This window comes from Bos indicus, chromosome 17 (assembly GCF_029378745.1).
Source record: "Bos indicus isolate NIAB-ARS_2022 breed Sahiwal x Tharparkar chromosome 17, NIAB-ARS_B.indTharparkar_mat_pri_1.0, whole genome shotgun sequence".
Lineage (NCBI taxonomy): Eukaryota > Metazoa > Chordata > Mammalia > Artiodactyla > Bovidae > Bos > Bos indicus.
The window spans coordinates 1,693,548-1,715,877 of record NC_091776.1 but is presented as its reverse complement, the minus strand read 5'-3'; the positions used below and the strand labels follow the sequence as shown (position 1 = coordinate 1,715,877).

Genomic DNA, 22,330 nt, shown 5'->3' with positions numbered 1-22,330 from the left:
TCAATTATGCTTCTGACTTTGGGTGGTGCAGTACCTGGACATCTATACAGCTTTCTTGCCTGTGCAATATCTCCTTTGCTTAAGCGGGTTCGCTGACCAATTGCTGGACGAATGCCATTATCATCACGTGAGGGGAGAATGGTATCCAGAAACATCCCCCTGAAAAAAAAAATCAGAAACAAGTCACACATAAGTCATCAAATTAAGACACATATGCCTTACAAATATATATATTTTTCAAACTCAAACCAATCAAAGGAGAAATATATCAGTGTTTAGATTTAAACTGTGTGTCCGTCTTTTAAAATACTTTAATCAAAGTAGAAAAAAATTGTGTGCTAAATGTATATGATGAACTTGGATTGGCGATCTATTTCACATATGGTAATATACATGTTTCAGTGCTATTCTTTCAAATTATCCCTCCCTACCTTCTCCCATAGAGCCCAAAAGTCTGTTCTTTACACCTCTGTCTTTTTTGATGTCTTGCATGTAGGGTTGTCATTACCACCTTTCTAAATTCCATATATATGCATTAACATACCGTATTGGTGTTTTTCTTTCTGTCTTACTTCACTCTGTATAAGCTGGTACACTGGGATGACCCTGAGGGATGGGATGGGGAGGGAGGTGGGAGGGAGGTTCAGGATGGGGGACACATGTACACCATGGCTGATTCATGTCAATGTATGGCAAAAAACCACCACAATATTGTAAAGTAATTAGCTTCCCATTAAAATAAAATAATTTTAAAAATGCATATGGTGAGTATAAAGTTAGTGGTGGCATTCAAATTTTCCCTAGAAAAAGTATATATTTTTTTCAAAATCTAAAATTCATTTTTTAAATTTATTTTTAATTGGAGAATACTTACTTTATGATACTGTGTTGGTTTCTGCCATATACCAACATGAATTAGCCATACCTATTTTTGAATCTCCCTCCCACTTCCCACCCCATCCTACACCTCTAGGTTGTCACAGAGAATTAGATTTGAGTTGTGTGTGTCATAAAGCAAATTCCCATTATTTTAAATATGGTAATATATATATTTCAAAGCTATTTTCTCAATTTTGCCACCCTCTCCTCCCTCAGTTTCTACAATCTGTTCTTTATGTCTGCATCTCCCTTGCTGTGCTGCAAATAGGTTCATCAGTATCATCCTTTCTAGATTACATATATATGCTTTAATATATATTTGTCTTTCTAACTTACTTCATTACTTCACTTTGTATAATAAGCTCTATTATTATAATATGCTCTATAGTGAGGCTCCATCTCATTAGATCTGACTCAAATGCACTAGTTTTATAGGTGAGTAATATTCCACTGTACCACAACTTCTTTATCCATTCATCTGTAGATGGACATCTAGGTTGCAGCCATATCCTACCTATTGTAAATAGTGATGAGATGACCACTGGGATTCATGTGTCTTTTTCAAATATTTTTTCCTCAGTATATGCCCAGTAGTGAGATTGTTAGGTCATATGGTAGACTTATTCCTAGTTTTTTTTAAGGAATCTCCGAGCGGTTCTCCGTAGTGGCTGCATCAATTTACATTCCCACCAACAGTACAAGAGAGTTCCCTTTTCTCCACACCCTGTCTAACATTTATTGTTTGTAGATTTTTTTAATGATGGTTATTCTGACCAGTGTGAGATGGTACTTCATTTAGTTCTGATTTGCATTTCTCTAATAATGAGGGATATTGAGCATCATCTTTTCATGTGTTTATTCTCCATCTGCATGTCTTCTTTGGAGAAATGTTCACTTTTTGATTGGTTTGTTTGTTTTTCTGGTTTTGAGCTGCATGAATAGGTTGCATATTTTAGAGACTAATCATTTGTCAGTTGTTTCATTTGCTATTATTTTCTCCAATTGAGGATTTTCATTTCACCTTATTTACAGTTACCTTCACTGTGGAAAAACATTTAGCTTAATTAGGTCTCATTTGTTTATTTTTGTTTTTACTTCCATTACTCTAGGAGGTGGGTCAGAGAGGATCTTGCTGTGATTTATGTTAAAGTGTGTTCGGCCTATGTTTTCCTCTAAGAGTTTTATAGACTTTGGTTTTATATTTAGATATTTAATCCATTTGGAGTTTATTTTTGTTAGGAAATGTTCTAATTTCATTCTTTTACATGTATCTGTCCAGTTTTCCCAGCATCACGTATTGAAGAGACTATCTTTTATACATCATATATTCTTGCCTCCTTTGTCAAAGATAAAGTGCCTATGGCTGTGTGGGTTTGTCTCTGGGCTTTCTACCTTTTCCATTGTTCTATATTTCTGTTTTTGTGCCAGTACCATATTATCTTGGTGACTACAGCTTTGTAGTATATTCTGAAGTTGGGAAGGTTGATTCCATTTTTCTTTCTCAAGAATGATCTGGCTATGTGGGGTCTTTTGTGTTTCCATACAAATTGTGAAATTTTTTGGTCTAGTTCTGTGTAATATACTAAAGGTAGTTTGATAAGGATTGCATTGAATCTGTAGATTGCTTTGGGTAGTATAGTCATTTTCACAATATTGATTCTTCCAATCCAAAAACATGGTATATCTCTCCACCTGCTTGTGTCACCTTTGATTTCTTTCATTAGTGTCTTATTGTTTTCTGCATATAGGTCTTTTGTCTCTTTAGGTAGGTTTATTCCTAGATATTTTATCCTTTTTGTTGCAATGTGAATATAGCAATGATTTCTTGGATATGATACCCAAAGCATAGGAAACAAAAGCAAAAATAGGTAAATGGGATTGCATTTTTAATTAAGAGGCTTGTGCATAGCAAAGCAAACAATAAAAAGAGTGAAAAGGAGATAAAATATTTCCAACATATATATATATATATATATATATATATATATATATATTTCAGTCGCTCAGTTGTGTCTGACTCTTTGCAATGACATGGACTGCAGCACGCCAGGCTTCCCTGTCCATCACCAATTCCTGGAGTTTACTCAAACTCATGTCCATTGAGTCAGTGATGCCATCCAACTATATATATATATATATATATATATATATATATATATATATATCTGATAAGAGACCAGAATACACAAAGAAATCCTACAACTCAACAACAGAAAAATGAAGTAATCTGATGAAAAAATAGGCAGAAGATTTGAATATATATTTTTTCAAAGATGATATACAAATTGTCAAGCATAGAAAAATATTCTCAACATGACTAATCATGCAAATCAAAACCATAATGAGATATTATCTCATACCCATTAGGGTGGCTACTATCAAAACTTGAAAAAATAGAAAAGAAAACATGTTGGTGAGGATATGGAGAAACTGGAACCCTTATACACTGTTGATAGATTGCAAAATAGTGCAGCATCTATGAAAAAATTGAGGTTCTTCAAAAAACAATCATAGAACTACCATACATTCCAGCAATCTCACTTCTCTGTATATATCCAAAAGAAAGGAAAACAGGCTCTTGAAGAGATATTCACATACACATGTTCATGGTAGCACTATTCACAGTAGCCAAGAGGTGAAAGCAACTCGGATATCCATGAACAAATGAATGAATAAACAAAGTGTCAATATATATCCAATGGAATATTATTCAGCCTTAAAATGGAAGGAAATTTTGCTGCATGCTACAACATAGATGAACCTTAAGGATTTTATGCTAGGTGGGGAAAAAACAACAGTCACAGAATGATAAATATTGTGCAATTTTACTTGGTACCTAAACTAGCCAAATTCATAGAAACAGAAAGTAGACAAGTGGTTATCAAAGGTTGGGGTAGGGGTGCGGAGAGTGGAGAGTTTAATGAATGGATATAGGGTTTCAGCTTTGCAAGATGAAAAGTTTCTGGAGATCTGTTTCATAACAATGTGAATGAACTTAATACTATCAAATTGTACATTTAAAAATAGATAATATGGTACATTTGATATTGTGTGTGTGTGTGTTAGTCACTCAGTTGTATCCGACTCTTTGTGACCCCATGGACTGTAGCCCACCAGGCTCCTTTTTCCATGGGATTCTCCAGGCAAGAATATTGGAGTGGGTTGCCATTGATATTGAGATTTCTTTATTATAATAAAAAAAACTTTCAAATACTTTGAAGGTGGTGCCTGAGAACTGTGCCAAATATTTCCTCTCCTGTAATTTTTATTTCACTGTATGTGTGAGTTAATAATCATCTTTAAAATCAGGAAAAAAAATGTGAATTGGATCAGTTCTTCTCACAGATACATACAGTTTCTTTCACTATAGGAATATAAGTTTATTTAGGAAAAGTGACTACCCAAATTTTGAAACAATAAGAAAACTGATATGTCAAGGCTAGTTGCCATGCAACACCAAGGTAGGTGTAGGGGGTGATAAACTGCATGAACCTTGTGGTTTATGGAAAAGCAACCATTTAAAGACACAAAAGGAGTACAGAATAAGGGAAAATGTGTGTTTCAGATTGAAACATTGCCTTTAAACATAAACATTAATGAGTTGTGAAATGCACATCATGATAAAAAAAGAATGAGTGGAATGGACATATGAGTGTAAAATGGGTATAAAATGGGAAAAAAAGAGATGACTTAAACAGCTTCATATTACTTACCTGGAAACTATTGCCTTGATGATAACTTCTTTAGAGTGAAATAGATCAAAACTCAAATTTATTACACTCTTAAAATTAGCATTCAGTCACTAACAAAATAATTCTAAGATTAGGAAATGGCAGAATTCTAAATTATATGAAGCAAAATATCTTTCTAAAATGTTTTCTGAGAATTATTTTACTATAGCTATTTTCAAGTATAATTAGTACTTGAGCAACAGAAAATATACAATAAAAACACAAATCACAAAAAGAATATAACATTCCAATTCAACAACTGAGCTCTGTATTTGCAATGCCTAATTTCTATTAACAGTGCTTGCCAATTTAACATGCTGATTGGTTTGGTAATCATTTCAATTGAACTTTTGTATGATTAGTAATATTAAATAATTTATACCATTAAAATTTTTACTTTGAATATATTTTGATAAGAAATGTGTTTTTAAAATCTCAAATGCCTGGTATTGGCTATAAATACCAAGCAAGTATTTTTTGTACTCTACAGCAGCAATATTTAAAAGTTGTTCTAGTTCTATGCTAAGCCTACTTTGTAAGGAACCACACAGAGGAAAGGAATTAAAAGTCAAGAGGTATAACCTGAGACTCCAACCTTGAGAAGGTGTTCCTAGCATAATGCATGATGCTGTCAAAATCATAGCTTTCTCCGAGTGAGTTCACTTCCGCAGGCTCCATCTTCAGAAAATTGTACTCTTGACCTAGGAATCAGGCACAGGAAATGTTTCAGAAACCTCTTAACAGACAGAAAAGAGAACAGAAGAACCCTCCCAGTCCTCTAACTCCTCTCTACCGAAAGCTAATCACTGAGCTTCATGACGCTGCATTTACAAACAAACACCCAAGTACACGCAAAAGAGGACATCCCCACTCCAGTACTCTTGTCTGGAAAATCCCATGGACAGAGGAGCCTGATAGGCTGCAGTCCATGGGGTCGCTAAAAGTTGGACAAGACTGAGCGACTTCACTTTCACTTTTCACTTTCATGCATTGGAGAAGGAAATGGCAAACCACTCCAGTGTTCTTGCCAGGGACAGGGGAGCCTGGTGGGCTGCCATCTATGGGGTCACACAGAGTCGGACACGACTTAAGTGACTTAGCAGCAGCAGCAGCAGCGCCACTATGTACACTTGAATATCAGCCTAAAAGAATATTAGTGAATTTCATTAAGAAGTTAATTTTCACACTGTTCATGCAGTTCTTGAGGCAAGAATACTGAAGTGGGTTGCCATTCCTTTCTCTAGTGGACCACGTTTTGACTATGCCAAAGCCTTTGATTATGTGGATCACAACAGACTGTGGAAAATTCTTCCAGAGATGGGAATACCAGACCACCTTACTTGCTTCCTGAGAAATCTGTATGCAGGTCAAGAAGCACCAGTTAGAACCAGACGTGGAACAACAGACTGGTTCCAAATTGGGAAAGGAGTAACTCAAGGTGTAAATTGCCACCCTGCTTCTATAACTTATATGCAGAGTACATCATGGGAAATACCAGGCTAGATAAGCACTAGCTGGAATCAAGACTGCCAGGAAAAAATATCAATAACCTCAGATATGCAGATGACACCACCCTTATGGCAGAAAGCGAAGAAGAACTAAAGAGCTTCTTAAAGAAAGTGAAGAGAAGAGTGAAAAAGTTGGCTTAAAACTCAACATTCCAAAAACTAAGATCATGGCAACTGGTGACATCACTTTATGGCAAATAGATGGGGAAACAGTGAGAGACTATTTTTTCTGGGCTCCAAAATCACTGCATATAGTGATTGCAGCGATGAAATTAAAAGACACTTACTCCTTGGAAGAAAAGCTATGACCAACCTAGACAGCACATTAAAACGCAGAGACATTACTTGGCCAACAAAGGTTCATCTAGTCAAAGCTATGGTTTTTTTCAGTAGTCATGTATGGATGTGAGAGTTGGACTATAAAGAAAGCTGAGTGCCAAAGAATTGATGCTTTTGAACTGTGGTGTTGGAGAAGACTCTTGAGAGTCCCTTGGACTGCAAGGAGGTCAAGCCAGGCAATCCTAAAGGAAATCAGTCCTGATTATTCATTGGAAAGACTAATGCTGAAACTGAAACTTCAATACTTTGGCCACCTGATGTGAAGAACTGACTCATTGGAAAAGACCCTGATGCTGGGAAAGATTGAAGGCAGGAGGAGAAGGGGATGACAGAAGATGGTATGGTTGGATGGCATCACCGCCTCAATGGACATGAGTTTGAGCAAGCTCCAGGAGTTGGTGATGGACTTGGAAGCCTGGCATGCTGCAGTCCATGGGATCGCAAAGAGTTGGACATGACTGAGCAACTGAACTGAACTGAATAAGTTAATTTTGGCAAAAAGGTAGATTACCAAAAGCATACTTTGGATTTTTCTTTGTATAGTCTTTCACTTTCTCTTAATATTGTTTTTTAAAAAAAATGACTATTTTTTTTCAATATTGTGATTATAAAAGCTATGCTTTTTACCAAATGAGTTTCCCACTCTCTCTTATGACTCTATTGGCTTAGATAAATAAATCTTCCTATTTGTATTAAATTATTTCTATGAAACAATGGGAAATATTATATGTTGTATATACACACATTTCAAATGTTTGCTATGTGAATTTGTCACTAAAGATGAAATAACAACAGAATGTTTCACTCAAAACTGAAACAAGATTCTCTTTGATGAAAAGGAAGCTCTAATCAGAAGGCTTTTTAGAAGAATATGCTTCCGGATTTAATTTTTCTTTTTTTACTTTTCATGACTGCCATTTTAACTTATGGACATCTTCACATTAATAGATTTCTCAATTGCCTCTTTGTATCTGTATTGTAATATTATTTCTTGAAATCTGAAAAGAACATAGTGTTAAATGTGTAGATCTACATTAGTGGTTCAAGAAATGTTTCCTCAGATAGAGTTTAGGTTTCACTGATCCATTTTTCACAATTTCAGCAGCCAAAGAAGGCTGTTTTTATGGCTCATTCTGAAACATCTAAATGTAAAGTTGAGGTATTAAGATTCCAAATTCAAGGTTGGAGTCCAGAACAGAACTATTACAATGTTTATGCAACTATTTAAATTTTATTCCAATTGTTATATTATTACTAAATCTGAAAATATCACATTAAAAAGTTTCCCAAAAGCTAATAAAGAGAGTGAGTGATGTACAGAGCATAATATCTTTGGTACGGGTGATAAGAAGACTGACATACTCAGTTCAGTCGCTCAGTCCTGTCCAACTCTTTGCGACCCCATGGACTGCAGCACTCCAGGCTTCCCTGTCCATCACCAACTCCTGGAGCTTACTCAAACTCATGTCCATTGAGTCGGGGATGCCATCCAACCATCCCATCCTCTGTCATCCCCTTCTCCTCCCACCTTCAATCTTTCCCAACATCAGGGTCTTTTCAATGAGTCAGTTTTTTGCATCAGGTGGCCAAAGTATTGGAGTTTCAGCTTTAGCATCAGTCTTTCCAGTGAATATTCAGGACTGATTTCCTTTAGGATAGATTAGTTCGATCTCCTTGCAGTCCAAAGGACTCTCAAGAGTTTTCTCCAACACCACAGTTCAAAAGCATCAGTTATTCTGTGCTCAGCTTTCTTTATAGTCCAACTCTCACATCCATTCATGACTATTGGAAAAAACATGGCTTTGACCAGACGGACCTTTGTCGGCAAAGTAATGTCTCTGCTTTTTAATGTGCTGTCTAGGCTGGTCACAGCTTTTCTTCCAAGGAGTAAGTGTCTTTTAATTTCATGGCTGCAGTCACCATCTGCAGTGATTTTGGAGCCCCCCCCCAAATCACTTAAGCATTAAAGATGAAACAATCAGCCTTAAGTTGTAGAACCTGTAGCCCAGAGTAAAGTGTTTTGTGCTTAGTCACTTCAGTCATGTCCAATTCTCTCTGACCCTGTGGACCATGGTCTGCCAGGCTCTTCTGTGCACGGGATTCTCCAGGCAAGAATACTGGAGTTGGTTGCCATTTCCTTCTCTAAAAGTGTTTTAGTTCACCTTTACAATGAATTCACACATTAAATAGTTTTCAGTGAACTAACAGACCAAATAATAAGATACATGTTCTACAAATCTCTGTGGCCATTATTACTCTTCTCAGGAAATACTTCACATTGTCTTTAACCTCTGATAGAAGCAAGTGTTATAACTCTACCCTTCATTAAAAAATAGTAAGTATATTTTAGTATATCCAATTCTAAGTGTGATGTTTATAAAGCTATGGAGCTGATTTTATTAATATTAACCTATAATCTACTGGATATTTCAACTTCTAAGCACAATATGTGAATATACTCCTTAAGTAAAGCAAAATGTTTCATAAAAATTTCTGAAAGTGGAACATGAAGCAACTTTAGTAATACCTTCTGAAGCATATAATTGAGCATTTACCACGTATGTGACATAGTGGTCAAAAAGAACACAGCCATATATGGACTCCGTAAAGAAAATTAGACTTATTTTAGGAAAGAAGGGAAAAGAAAATCAGAGATACAAAGCACCAGAGAACTCATCCTAAACAATTTTTTTTAAAAAAATGAAAAGCCTCATTCTTGAAGGCCTCTTCTAAAATGGCTTAAAACTAATCTAAAAGTAATCCAATCCTTGTACAAAACTGGCTCCTATCGTACATACTCACTAATTTTGCATATGAATGCAAAGCTAAAGTTGACACTTACCAGACATTGCCCTAGAATAACACTTGATCTTAAGTTTCTGAGTAAGTCACAGATCTGTTGAAAGTTATTCTCCAACATGAATTCTTTCATATTAGAATTACAATCAGCCTTCAGTATCTGCATTAGATTGGTTCTAGGAACCTCTTGGATACCAAAATTTGTGGATGCTTAAGTCCTTTATATAAAATGGTTTAGTACAATGAATAAATTTTGATTCAAAGGTTGGTTGAATCTATGGATGCAAAACCCTACAAATATAGAGGGCCAACAGTTCATACATACAAATTATTGCAAGTGAATGAGAAAAGTGAGAATAGTCACATGTTGAGAATATTGCTGAATCCAAAAATGGGTGACAAAATGTGCACAGAGTTCCAAATACTCAGAACATCTCACTAAATAAATTACTCTTTTCTGTTGACCTGAATAGTGACTCAACGACAACAAAAAAGAAAAGCCATAATTAGTTTAGCACTATGTTAAGTATTATATATTTACATGCTTTTTTATACATTTCTTGCTTGTTGTAGGTATGTAAATTTATGTTGAACCAGAGTCCTAATTTTAAGAGCAAGAAACATTCTTGGAAGTTACTTCCTTTATAAGTTACTTTGTCAACATAATAGAGGAAACTTAATAACTGTAGTTAACAGAAAACTTTTTCTCATTTAATTGGTAGTTGGAGTAATCATCAGAAATACTATTTCCTCTTTGTCTCCCAGTGATAAAAAAGTATTAGATGAACCTTGATAGCTGCTCAGGAGTTAGTCTTCCATACTCAGAGTACAGATTTTATTTACTTCTCTTTCAACACTACAGAATACTTCTTTATTCTTGAAATGATCTCTTCCCTGTAACATTACACTCATAAAATTTTCTCCTACCCCTTAGACCAAACTTAATCTTTTGAGAGATTTTCTCCAACTGTAACTTAAATGCTGCTATTCCCCGTATTCTACCTGAAATCTTATTTCCTTCTTTCTCCAACATTTTCCCAAACAGTCAAATCCTGTATCAAATTCCTTTCTAGATATGTCCTAAAGTCTAGAGTCACCTTTCTTTTGTCTGCTAAATATCTCTACTTCATTCATCTAAAGGCTTCTCAAATTCAAACATATGCTAAATGAAATTATTGTCTTTTCCCTCTTAAAAGTATTTTGCTTTTTGTTTTATCCATATTTCTTAGCTTACTTCATTTAATGGTGCCGCCACTCACCCTGTTGCCTAAAATAAAACTTTGAAGATCTTCCTTCACATCCTTCATATAGTGCTTCTCTTAAAATATTTTTGAAATGTTATTTCCTCATCTTCTTGGTCTACACCACCCTAACTGAGGACTCAGTCACCTCTTATAGACTACTTATTTAAGCTTCTAATAGGTTCATTCTCCCTACTCCCATAACCCCATTCTCAGTTAATAATACCTACAAGCTGAAAGAAATCTTTTTCTCTTTTACATCTGAACTTGTTCTGCTTTCAATCCTTTGTTTATTCTCCAGTAGCTAGAGGATAAAATCTCTAGGATAAAAGCCAGGATAAATTTCCTGGCTTCTTATAGAAAATCCTTATGATCTAATCCCCTTTGGTAATTACCAACTAATCTCCCACTTGTAACTTACTATGCAGCCCTATGAGCAGATGAAAATAATCTAATTATCTGTAATTGTAGCTTTGATCATGATCCTTTTTTTTTTTTTTTCCCAGTTAGATATTCCATCAGTCTTTTCTGAACTTAGAAACCCTTTACTTCTAAATTTCAGTTCTTTTGTGACATCTTCCGGCTTGCTAAAGCACATTTTGTCACACCTTGCTTGGACTGACAGTATTCTCAACATATGACTATTCTCATTTTCTCACTTGTTTACAATGTTTATATATATATATAGGCATAGCTACACTAAGCTCTGTAATTTTTATGAAGTATCTCCAATATCTAATAGTGCCTCAATAAATAATTGGTACAAATATGTTGTGAGCGACTAAATAGGTCAATGCTGTTAATCACAGGAAATTCTTAGGAATTCAATGTTTGTATTAATAACTTAAAACTGGCTATGAATAAGGAAATAACACATGGCCTGCAATGCAGGAGATGCAGGTTTGATCACTGGGTTAGGAAGATACCCTGGAGAGGAAATGACAACTCACTCCAATATTCTTGCCTGAGAAATCCCAAGGACAGAGGAGCCTGGCGAGCTATAATTCATGGGGTTGCAAAAACAGTCAGAAACGACTTAGCGACTAAACAACAATGCTTGAAATACACACAATCTTATAAAACAATTCTAAACAATAGGGGTTTTCTTTTGGCAATTGAAATGTGCTTATCTTTATGAATTTATGAAAGGTAAAACAAATGCAAAACTATAAATGAGGTTATTATTGCACATTAACTGTCAGAGGAAATTAAATTTAAATACATATTAACTACTGAACTACTGACACTTGAAACATTCTTAAGAATTTGTCTTTAGGGTAGTCAAGATTGAGAGAAAATCTCAAGAAAATATTTGGGCTATCCTGGAAATGTCTCACTTTACTGGAATTTTCTCATGGAACTATCTGTGATATAATATAGATTTTTATGGTAGCAGCACATTTTGTGACAAACCCTGGACCCTTTTTAAATCCCAACAACATAAATTATAGAACTAAGGCTAGAAAATGCTTTTTGAAAATTTAACAATATTAATTTATGGTTCACCATTTTTTTGAAAGAACCGAAGATATAAAACAGATAAATCTTAAAAAAAAAAAAAAAAAAGCAAATCTAAAAATAGCATAAGATCATTTGATTTCCAGGAACAAATCAGCACCATAATAGGTATTTTTTAATCAAGGAAAATGTTGAGCCACAATATCAACAAAACCATTCATATTTTGTAAGAAATTAAAATGTAAACAGTACAGTTCTATTAAAAGATGTTTAGTCAACCTCAAATCTGACTCCCTGTACAGCCCCTCACCTGGCTGGATGTTTTCCCGTATGATAGTCACATGGTTATCTCTGTCTGGCCGCGTGTGCTCATGCCAAAAGCCTATCACATGGCCCAGTTCATGAACGACGATTCCAAATTTATCACAGTTCTTGCCAATAGAGATCGCCTGAGGCCCATTTCCACGCCGACCTACATAGGAGCAGCATCTGGAATAAAGTAGAAAATGTGAATGGTGGTAAACAGGCTGATGACAAGTTAATTATAATAGGGTGAAAATTTGTTAAAATTTCTGGTGAAATATAAAGTGCAGCACAGTCAGAGGTAGAACAGTTTTTCATTAATGAACATAGCCAATTTCTAGTAACCCTGGTAAATTTATATGCCAGTCTCTAAATAATCAATTGCAGTGCATTTGTATTAATTTATATATTAGAAGATGTTGGATATGTGCCTTAAATCATTTTTAGGAGTATTTAGAAGATAATAAGATAATAAAATACTTATGGTGATTAATGGCTATTATGCATATAGTTAAACTCAAGACTTCAATTCACATTTATTTCTAATATAATTTTCGGTCCCCACAACCCATGTAAATCACTTAGGTTGGTTATCTAGCAATAATACATTATTTCACTATTAAGCATAAAAACAAACTTTATTTTTCTACTTTGAGAAAAACAATTAAATTTGTGAAAGATGTTGGTTAATTAAAAAATGAATTATTTCTCCTCCTTACTGGAGAATTTTTTAAAAAGGAAAACTTTTAAAAGAAGTCAATACAGGAAAGTTAATTTCAAGAGGCAAATTATCTAGGGTTAATGGTTGACTGGTGAAGAAAAATCAATAACTGCCAAATGGTCAGGTGTGATTAGTCCATTTCACCTTCTGAAAGAATATCTTGGACTGTCAGAGTGTGAACTATCCAGAGTATCCTCCTGAAAACTTTCCTCAATTTACTGATATTTATACATATTCAATGATACTTTTCTACCCAAAACGTAGAAATTTCATTTTGTGTGTGTGCATACATGAAACGTGTCAGTGTGCATGAAAGAGTGTGTACACACATGCAAGCTTGGACACATAAGCACATTGACTCCAAAATAAGTTTTAAATGTACAATAATACAGTAACTACAACTAGAGCTATCAATAAAATTACACTTAAAACTTCAACAATTAGGGTTTACATTAAAATAGCTTATCTAAGAGCCACCCTTCTGGAGAGCCATACAGGACGTAAATAATTGGTCTTGAATAGATGGGGATTATGATGTGCCAGACACCAAAACCTTTTTCTAATTTTTTAAGTTAAAAGAGGAAATTGTTCAAAATTAATTTGCCAAAATATTATAAAATGCACGTCATTAAGTTCACTTTTCAGAGAAAGAACATTTCGTAGTCTTTTTGAGTGGTGTCATTCCTATTATTTCTGTAGGCTTTAAATGATTAAATGTCTTACCTTATTCCTTAGTTGCTGTTCAGTCACTAAGTCATGTCCAGTTCTTTGCGATCCCATGGACTGTAGCACACCAATCTCCTCTGTCCTCCACTATCTCCTGGAGTTTGCTCAAATTCATGCTCATTGATGTTATCTAAACATCTTATCCTCTGAAGCACCTTCTTCTTTTGCCTTCATTCTTTTCCAGCGTTAGGTCTTTTTCAATGCTTCAGTTTTTCGCATCACTGGCCAAAGTATTAGAGCTTCAACTTCAGCATCAGTCTTTCCAATGAATATTCAGGGTTGGTTTTCTTTAGGATTGACTTGTTTGATCTCCTTGCAGTCCAATGGACTCTCAAGAGTTTTCTCCAGCACCACAATTCAGTTTTTGGCACTCAGCATTCTTTTTGGCCCAACTATCACATTTGTTCATAGAAAAACCTTAGTTTTGACTCTACAGACCTTTGTTGGCAAAGTGAAGTCTCTACTTTTTATTATACTATCTAGGTTTGCCATAGCTTTCCGTCCAAGGAGCAAATGTCTTCTGATTTCATGGCTGCGGTCACCATCCATAGTGATTTGGGAGCCACAGAAAATAAAATCTGTCACTGCATCCAGTTTTTCCCCTTCTATTTGCCATGATCTTAGTTTTTTCAAGTTGAGTTTCAAGCCAGCTTTTCCACTTTCCTTTTTCACCCTCATCAAGAGGCTCTTTAGTTCCTCAAAACTTTCTGCCATTAGAGTGATATCATCTGCATATCTGAGGTTGTTGATATTTCTCCCAGCAATCTTGATTCCAGCTTGTGATTCATACACCCTGGCATTTCACATGATGTATTCTGAAAATAAGTTAAATAAGCAGGGAGACAATATACAGACTTGCTGTACTTCTTTACCAATTTTGAGTGGGCCAGTTGTTCAGTCCAATTCTAAGTGTTGCATCTTACCTGCATACAGGTTTCTCAGGAGACAGGTAAGATGGTCTGGTCTTACCTCATCTCTTTAAAAATTTTCTGTAGTTTGTTGTGATCCCCATGATCAAAGGCTTTAACATAGCCAATGAAGCAGAAATAGATGTTTTTCTGGAACTCCCTTGCTTTCTTCAGGATCCAATGAATGTTGGCAATTTGATCTCTGTTTCCTCTGTCCCTTTGAAAACCCGGCTTGTAGATCTGGAAGTTATTGGTTCACATACTGCTGAAGCCTAGCTTGAAGGATTTTGAGGGTAACCTTGCTAGCATGTAAAATGAGTCTAATTGTATGGTAGTTGGAACATTCTTTGGCACTTCCCTTCTTTGACATTGGAACGAAAATTGTCCTTTTCAGGTCCAGTGACCACTGTGGAGCTTTCCATATTTGCTGACATACTGAGTGCAGCACTTTAACAGAATCATCTTAACAGCATCATTTTTAGGACTTTAAAGAGTTCAGCTAGAATTCTGTCACTTGCACTACCTGTAATGCTTCCTAAGGCCTACTTGAATTCACATTCCACAAATCTAACTCTATGGGAATAACCATATCATCGTGGTTATCCAGGTCATTAAGAAATTTCTTGTATAGTTCTATGTATTCTTGTCATCTCTTCTTAATCTCTTCTGCTTCTCTTAGGTCCTTAACATTTCTCTATTTCATTGTGCCCATCCCTGCATGGAATATTCTTTTCAGTTCAGTTCAGTTGGCTCAGTCATGTCTGACTTTTTATGACCCCATGAACTGCAGCACGCCAGGCCTCCCTGTCCAACACCAACTCCCAGAGTCCACCCAAACCCATGTCCATCAAGTCGGTGATGCCATCCAACCATCTTATCTTCTGTCATCCCCTTCTGTTCCTGCCCTCAATCTTTCCCGGCATCAAGGTCTTTTCCAATGAGTCAGCTCTCCGCATCAGGGGGCCAAAGTATTGGAGTTTCAGCTTCAACATCAGACCTTTCAATGAACACCCAGGACTGATTTCCTTTAGGATGGACTGTTGCAGTCCAAGGGACTCTCAAGTCTTCTCCAACACCACAGTTCAAAAACATCAATTCTTCGGCGCTCAGCTTTCTTTATAGTCCAACTCTCACATCCATACATGACCACTGGAAAAACCATATCCTTGAAGAGACGGACTTTTGATGGCAAAGTAATGTCTCTGCTTTTCAATATGCTGTCTAGGTTGGTCATAACTTTCCTTTCAAGGAGTAAGCGTCTTTTAATTTCATGGGTGCAAATCACCATCTGCAGTGATTTTGGAGCCCAGAAAAATAAAGTCAACCACTGTTTCCCCATCTGTTTGCCATGAAGTGATGGGACCGGATGCCACGATCTTAATTTTCTGAATGTTGAGCTTTAAGCCAACTTTTTCACTCTCCACTTTCACTTTCATCAAGAGGCTCTTTAGCTCTTCTTCACTTTCTTCCATAAGGGTGGTGTTATCTGCATATCTGAGGTTATTGATATTTCTCCCGGCAATCTGTACTCTGCATATAAGTTAAATAAACAGGGAGACAATATACAGCCTTGATGTACTCCTTTTCCTATTTGGAACCAGTCTGTTGTTCCATGTCCAGCTCTAACTGTTGCTTCCTGACCTGCATACAGATTTCTCAGGAGGCAGGTCAGGTGGTCTGGTATTCCCATCTCCTTCAGAATTTTCCACAGTTTATTATGGTCCACACAGTCAAAGACTTTGGCATAGTCAATAAAGCAGAAATAGATGTTTTTCTGGAACTCTTGCTTTTTTGATGATCAAGCAGATGTTGGCAATTTGATCTCTGGTTCCTCTGCCTTTTCTAAAACCAGCTTGAACATCTGGAAGTTCACGGTTCATGTATTACTGAAGCCTGGCTTGGAGAATTTTGAGCATTACTTTACTAGCACGTGAGATGAGGGCAATTGTGCAGTAGTTTGAGCATTCTTTGGCTTTGCCTTTCTTTGGGATTGGAATGAAAACTGACTTTTTCCAGTCCTGTGGCCACTGCTGAGTTTTCCAAATTTGCTGGCATATTGAGTGCAGCACTTTCACAGCATCATCTTTCAGGATTTGAAATAGCTCAATTGAAATTCCATCACCTCCACTAGCTTTGTTCATAGTGATGGTTCCCAAGGCCCACTTGACTTCACATTCCAAGATGTCTGGCTCTAGGTGAGTGATCACACCATCGTGATTATCTTGGTCGTGAAGATCTTTTTTGTATAGTTCTTCTGTGTATTCTTTTAACATCTCCAATTTTCTTAAAGAGATCTCTAGTCTGTCCCATTCTATTATTTGTCTCTATTTCTTTGCATTGTTCATTTAAGAAGACCTTCCTATCTCTCCTTGCTATTCTCTGGCACTCTGCATTTAGTTGGGTATGTTTTTTCCTTTTTTCCTTGCCAGTTAGAAGTAGTATTTCAACTTATTATTTATGGATCTATTATAACAGCTAATTATATATACTAAATCGATAATAGAAAGAAAAGTGAGGTAAGTGGTAGGGAAAAAAATCAAGGAATTGTATTTTTGCTCCCAGTTAGATTTTTTAGTAGCACATTTTAATTTATACCTACATAGGCAGCTCAGATGGTAAGGAATCTGCCTGCAATGCAGGAGACCAGGGTTTGATCCCTGGGTCAGGAACATCAGCTGAAGAAGGGAATGGCAATCCATCTTAGTATTCCTGCCTGGAGAATCTCATGAACAGAGAGTTACTTGGTAGGCAACAGTCAATGGGGTTGCAAAGAGTTGGACATGACTGAGTGACTAAGCATATATACATAGTTATTATTACGTACTGATATAGTAAAATATTAGATGTATCAAAATTTGCAAATTTTAGGAAGATTTAAACTGAAACATTTGGTACCATAAAACAATGATAATGAAACTGAAATATCTGAGGATCATACAGCAACTAAATTACCTACATTGAGTCATTCTTGCTGGTTAAAGTCAGAGAAGAAAATACTTTGCAATTCAAAATCCAGGAGACAGATAGACAAGCAATGAAGTTGATTTTTTAAATCTAAAATGGTCAATTCTTTTAATCTGAAACATCTTTTATTAGCATAACTTTACCCATAAAATTTCTAATAAATAAAATGAGGTTTCATAATAGAAAGCAAAAATACATTTCACACTGGCTTTTACAATGGTCCTATGAAGAATGGGAAATGCATTGGTTTAGGAACAGAAGAAATCTAGATTCTCAAATGACTAAATAGCTAAATATATGCATATACAATTATGTACGACACTACAGGTTTATAAAAACATGGCTTTAACTTGTCTTACTTTCTTTCTAATGTCATCCAGATTTGATGCTGTTTTCTTGTACATAGCTTTTGATTTTTTTATTTCAAATTTCAGTCTTCCTTTTAAAGCTTAGCCATTATAAGATCTACTTACCCTCTCAGAAAACTTTCACCACCTTTAGAAAAACCCACTAAGCTATAGAGAGTAAGAAGGTAACTCAAAACCCACTATTCTCTACTTTGACCTCAGACTAGTGGAGCAAAGTCAGTAAGTACAAAGGAAGTTCTCTATAAGCTTTATGCCTTCCTCACAGCAGTCTCTTCTTGGCATAGATACAATTTTTAAATGTCCAGTCAGATTACTTCTGTGCTGAATATTATCCAATGAGTGTATTATAAATTGTGTCAACATTTAAAAATTATTGATTATTACCCCTCTCTAGGAGATAATTATACATCTCTACCCTGCTGACTGGGCTTAGTCATGTGACTTACTCTGGACAATGTCACATGAGCACAAACTGTGTTTTTGTGTCTATCTCTAGAGATAATTTTTAAGAGCAAATATGGTTGATTAAATTGCTTCTATTCTTTCTGCTATGATTGCAATGTTCCAAAAAAAGGCTTCTCCATCAGACTGGATACTGTATTAAACCCTCTTAAGTGAGCTACAGGCAAACAATGGCAGACATACAATAAGAGTAAAGAGTAAGTGTTTTTTGCTCTAGTCACCGAGATTTGGGAGCTGTTAACTCATCATAAGGGCTTACCTGGTGGCTCAGAAAGTTCAGAATCCGCCTGTCAATGCAGGAGACTCAGGCTCAATCCTTGACTCAGGAAGATCCCCTGGAGAAGGGAATGGCAACACACTCCAGTATTTTTGCCTGGAGAATTCCAGGGACAGAGGAGCCTGGTGAGCTGCAGTCCATGGTGTCACAAAGAGTTGGATACAACTGAGCCTCTAACACTTTCAGTTTTCAGTTTTATCACATCATAAATTGCCTAAGCTGACTGATATAGGCTCTCTGTTTTGCTCAGAGGGAAATCTAAAGTACTTATATATATATTCATATATATATATGTATATATATATATATAAAGCCTATAAGATAATACAAAATCTTCACACATAAATATCTTACTATATATGTTGTTGTTTAGTTACTCAGAAGTATCCTACTCTTTGCAACCCCATGGAATGAAGCATACCAGGCTTCCCTGTCCTTCACCATCTCCCGGAGCTTGCTCAAACTCATGTCAGTTGAGTTGGTGATGCCATCCAACAATCTCATCCTCAGTCATCTCCTTCTCCTCCTGTCTTCAATCTTTCCCAGCATCAGGGTCTTTTCTAATGAGTCAGTTCTTCCCATCAGGTGGACAAAATATTGGAGCTTCAGCTGCCTCATCAGTCCCTCCAATGAATATTCTGGATTGATTTCCTTTAGGATTGACTGGTTTGATCTCCTTGCTGTCCAAGGGACTCTCAAGAGTTTTCTTATTCTCTATATCTCATCTCATGTTAGCATTCCTGTCACTCCACTTGAGCCATGAAGCTTCCTTGCTGTGTCCTGAGCATGCAGATTTACTCTTACTTCATAGTCTTTTTACAGTCTTTTTCTTTTGTCAGGAACTCTGTTTCTCAGATATCCACATGGCTTGTTTCACTTTTTCAAATTCTATACAAATACCTTTCCATCCCACTTTCACTACTTTTCTTTTGGTCCTAGAATTTATTGTCTATTAATATATTTCATATTCCATTTATGTTCATAGGTTTTTTTGCCTGTGTACAAAAAATGTAAGCTTTTTGTGGGCAGAAAACCTATTTTGTTCACTGTTTTGGTCACTGCCAAAATGCCAGCTCCTAGAATACAGCCTGGCACATAATAGAGCTCAATAGATACAGAGAACAGTTGTTGGTTGCCAGAGGCAAGAGCTGAGGGTGGGTGAAATGGGTAAAATGTGGTCAGAGGTACATACTTCAGTTATTCCTGAGGAGGTAATACGCAGCGTGGTGACTAAAGGTGACGACAGCAAAAGAGACACTGATGTATAGAACAGTCTTATGGACTCTGTGGGAGAGGGAGAGGGTGGGAAGATTTGGGAGAATGACATTGAAACATGTAAAATATCATGTAAGAAACGAGTTGCCAGTCCAGGTTCGATGCACGATACTGGATGCTTGGGGCAGTGCACTGAGACGACCCAGAGGGATGGTATGGGGAGGGAGGAGGGAGGAGGGTTCAGGATGGGGAACACATGTATACCTGTGGCGGATTCATTTTGATATTTGGCAAAAATAATACAATTATGTAAAGTTTTAAAATAAAATAAAATTAAAAAAAAGAAAAATAAAATTAAAAAAAAAATACCATATTTTATATTTAAAAGTTGCTAAGAGAGTGGATCTTAAAAGTTCTCATCACAACAATAACAACAACAAAATGTGTAAGCTATATATAGTGGTGGATGTTAATTAAATATTGTGATGATCATTTCACAATATACACAAATCTAAACGCATGTTATACACTTAAAACAATATGTTATATGTCAATGATTAACATATCTCAATACAACTGGAAAAAATAAAAAGTCAAAAAAATAATAAATAAATATTTATTGAAAGAACAGAGCCCCAGAGTGCACGACAGAGCTTAGACTCTAGTAGTTAGGAGCAAGCATCCTTAGAAGTCATGGAAATGCTCAAGGTGAATAATTCAACATGCTCTTGCTGAGATTCCTCCTTCAGTTTGTCTCTTCACTTTTTCTATTAGTCTAATTCTATAAATTCCTTGCAAAACTTTTAAAAAATAATTTCCTTATATAAATAATAATAAATTTGCTCCTATTGTTTTCTGTTTAAGTTAGCCAGTCTTCATTGTTTGAGAACAAGAATCATGGCTAGCACACTTCCTCTGCCTAACTATAACTTCCTAGCATAGAGAACCCCTTAAGTGTCTGGTAAGTTGCTCCAGTCGTGTCCAACTCTCTGAGACCCCAGACTGTAGCCTGACTAGCTCCTCTGTCTATGGAATTATCCTGGAAAGAATATTGGTGTGGGTTGCATTTTCCTCCTTTAAGGGATCTTCCCAACCAGGGATCAAACCCTTGTTTTCTGCGGCTCCTTCATTGGTAGACAGATTCTTTACCTCTAAGCCACCTGGGAAACCCAAGAAAACACCTTACACTCAATATTATAGGCCCCAAAGTTAGGATAAGTGACATGAAATGAGAATTCAATAGAAAAGGATGGGTAAGTGACTACTGTCATAATCTGAATAAACAAAATTACCAAAGAGAAATGCAATTAAAACACATAAAATCTAGAAAATAAGAAAATAAGTTAATTCTAAGTCTGATTGTTTTTTGTTTTTTAAAAAATTATTATGATGATGATTTTATTTATTTATTTTTTTTACTTTACAATATTGTATTGGTTTTGCCATACATCAACATGCATCTGCCATGGGTGTACACGTGTTCCCCATCCTGAGCCCCCCTCCCACCTCCCTCCCCATACCATCTCTCTGGGTCATTCGGAAATCATTAAAAATTAGCATATAATAATTAAAGATAAAAATTCAGTTACATAAATCTCTGACTTACAAAGAATAAAATCAAATAACTTCTGTTTTAAAATGGTCTCACTTTTTTCTGATAATAATTAGTAATATTGTAAAATAGATAAACACCAAAGAAGGTAATAGATATTCACTGAAAAATATTTATTGCTCAGGTTAAACCTTTTGCCAATATAGAGATTAAAGCCTATGACCACTGTAGATGAAGCAAAGATATCATATATCTAGAAACATGCATATGAATATATATATGTATACACAGATATGCAGAACATAATGTATAGTTATAATTCAACTTAAAAATAGGAAATACACTAGAGTTAAATAGCAAAAAGTTATGATTTCTACATTTTTCTTTTAAAAATTTTATTTCCACACTTAATAGCTTGATATGGAATTAGACACCCAATAAATATTTATTGAATAAAAATTGACTGTAGCAGAATACTAAGGGAACTTTATGCTCTAAATTATATAGTCAATTCCATATTTAATAATGGGCTTCCTTGATGGCTCAGTGGGTAAAGAATATGCGTGCAATGCAGAAGACACAGGAGATGTGGGTTCAAGCCCTGGGTCAGGATGATACCCTGGAGGAGGAAATGGCAACCCATTCCAGTATTCTTGCCTCGAAAATCCCATGGACAGAGGAGCCTAGTGGGCTACAGTCCAAAGTGTTGCAGAGTCAGACATGAATGAGTGCAAGCACAGACAGATAATTTAATAACTCCTCAACTCCTAACTTCCCTGGTTGGGAAGATCCCCTAGAGGAGGAAATGGCAACCCACTCCAGTATGGAGATTATTTCAGGTTTTATTTTTAAAATTTGCAAGAGTTACAAGTTGTCTGA

General features: G+C 35.8%; 1 protein-coding gene across 1 annotated transcript in view; it reads right to left on the bottom strand.

The window, feature by feature from the left end:
* TLL1 (tolloid like 1) overlaps positions 1 to 22,330 on the bottom strand; it is a 339,971-nt gene that overhangs the window by 135,399 nt on the left and 182,242 nt on the right. The window contains exons 6-8 of the mRNA XM_019978057.2: positions 12,266 to 12,444; positions 5,206 to 5,311; positions 35 to 159 (exon numbers count right to left, since the gene is read on the bottom strand). Of these exons, the coding sequence (XP_019833616.2) occupies positions 35 to 159; positions 5,206 to 5,311; positions 12,266 to 12,444 (410 nt within the window). The remainder of the gene's footprint in view (positions 1 to 34; positions 160 to 5,205; positions 5,312 to 12,265; positions 12,445 to 22,330) is intronic.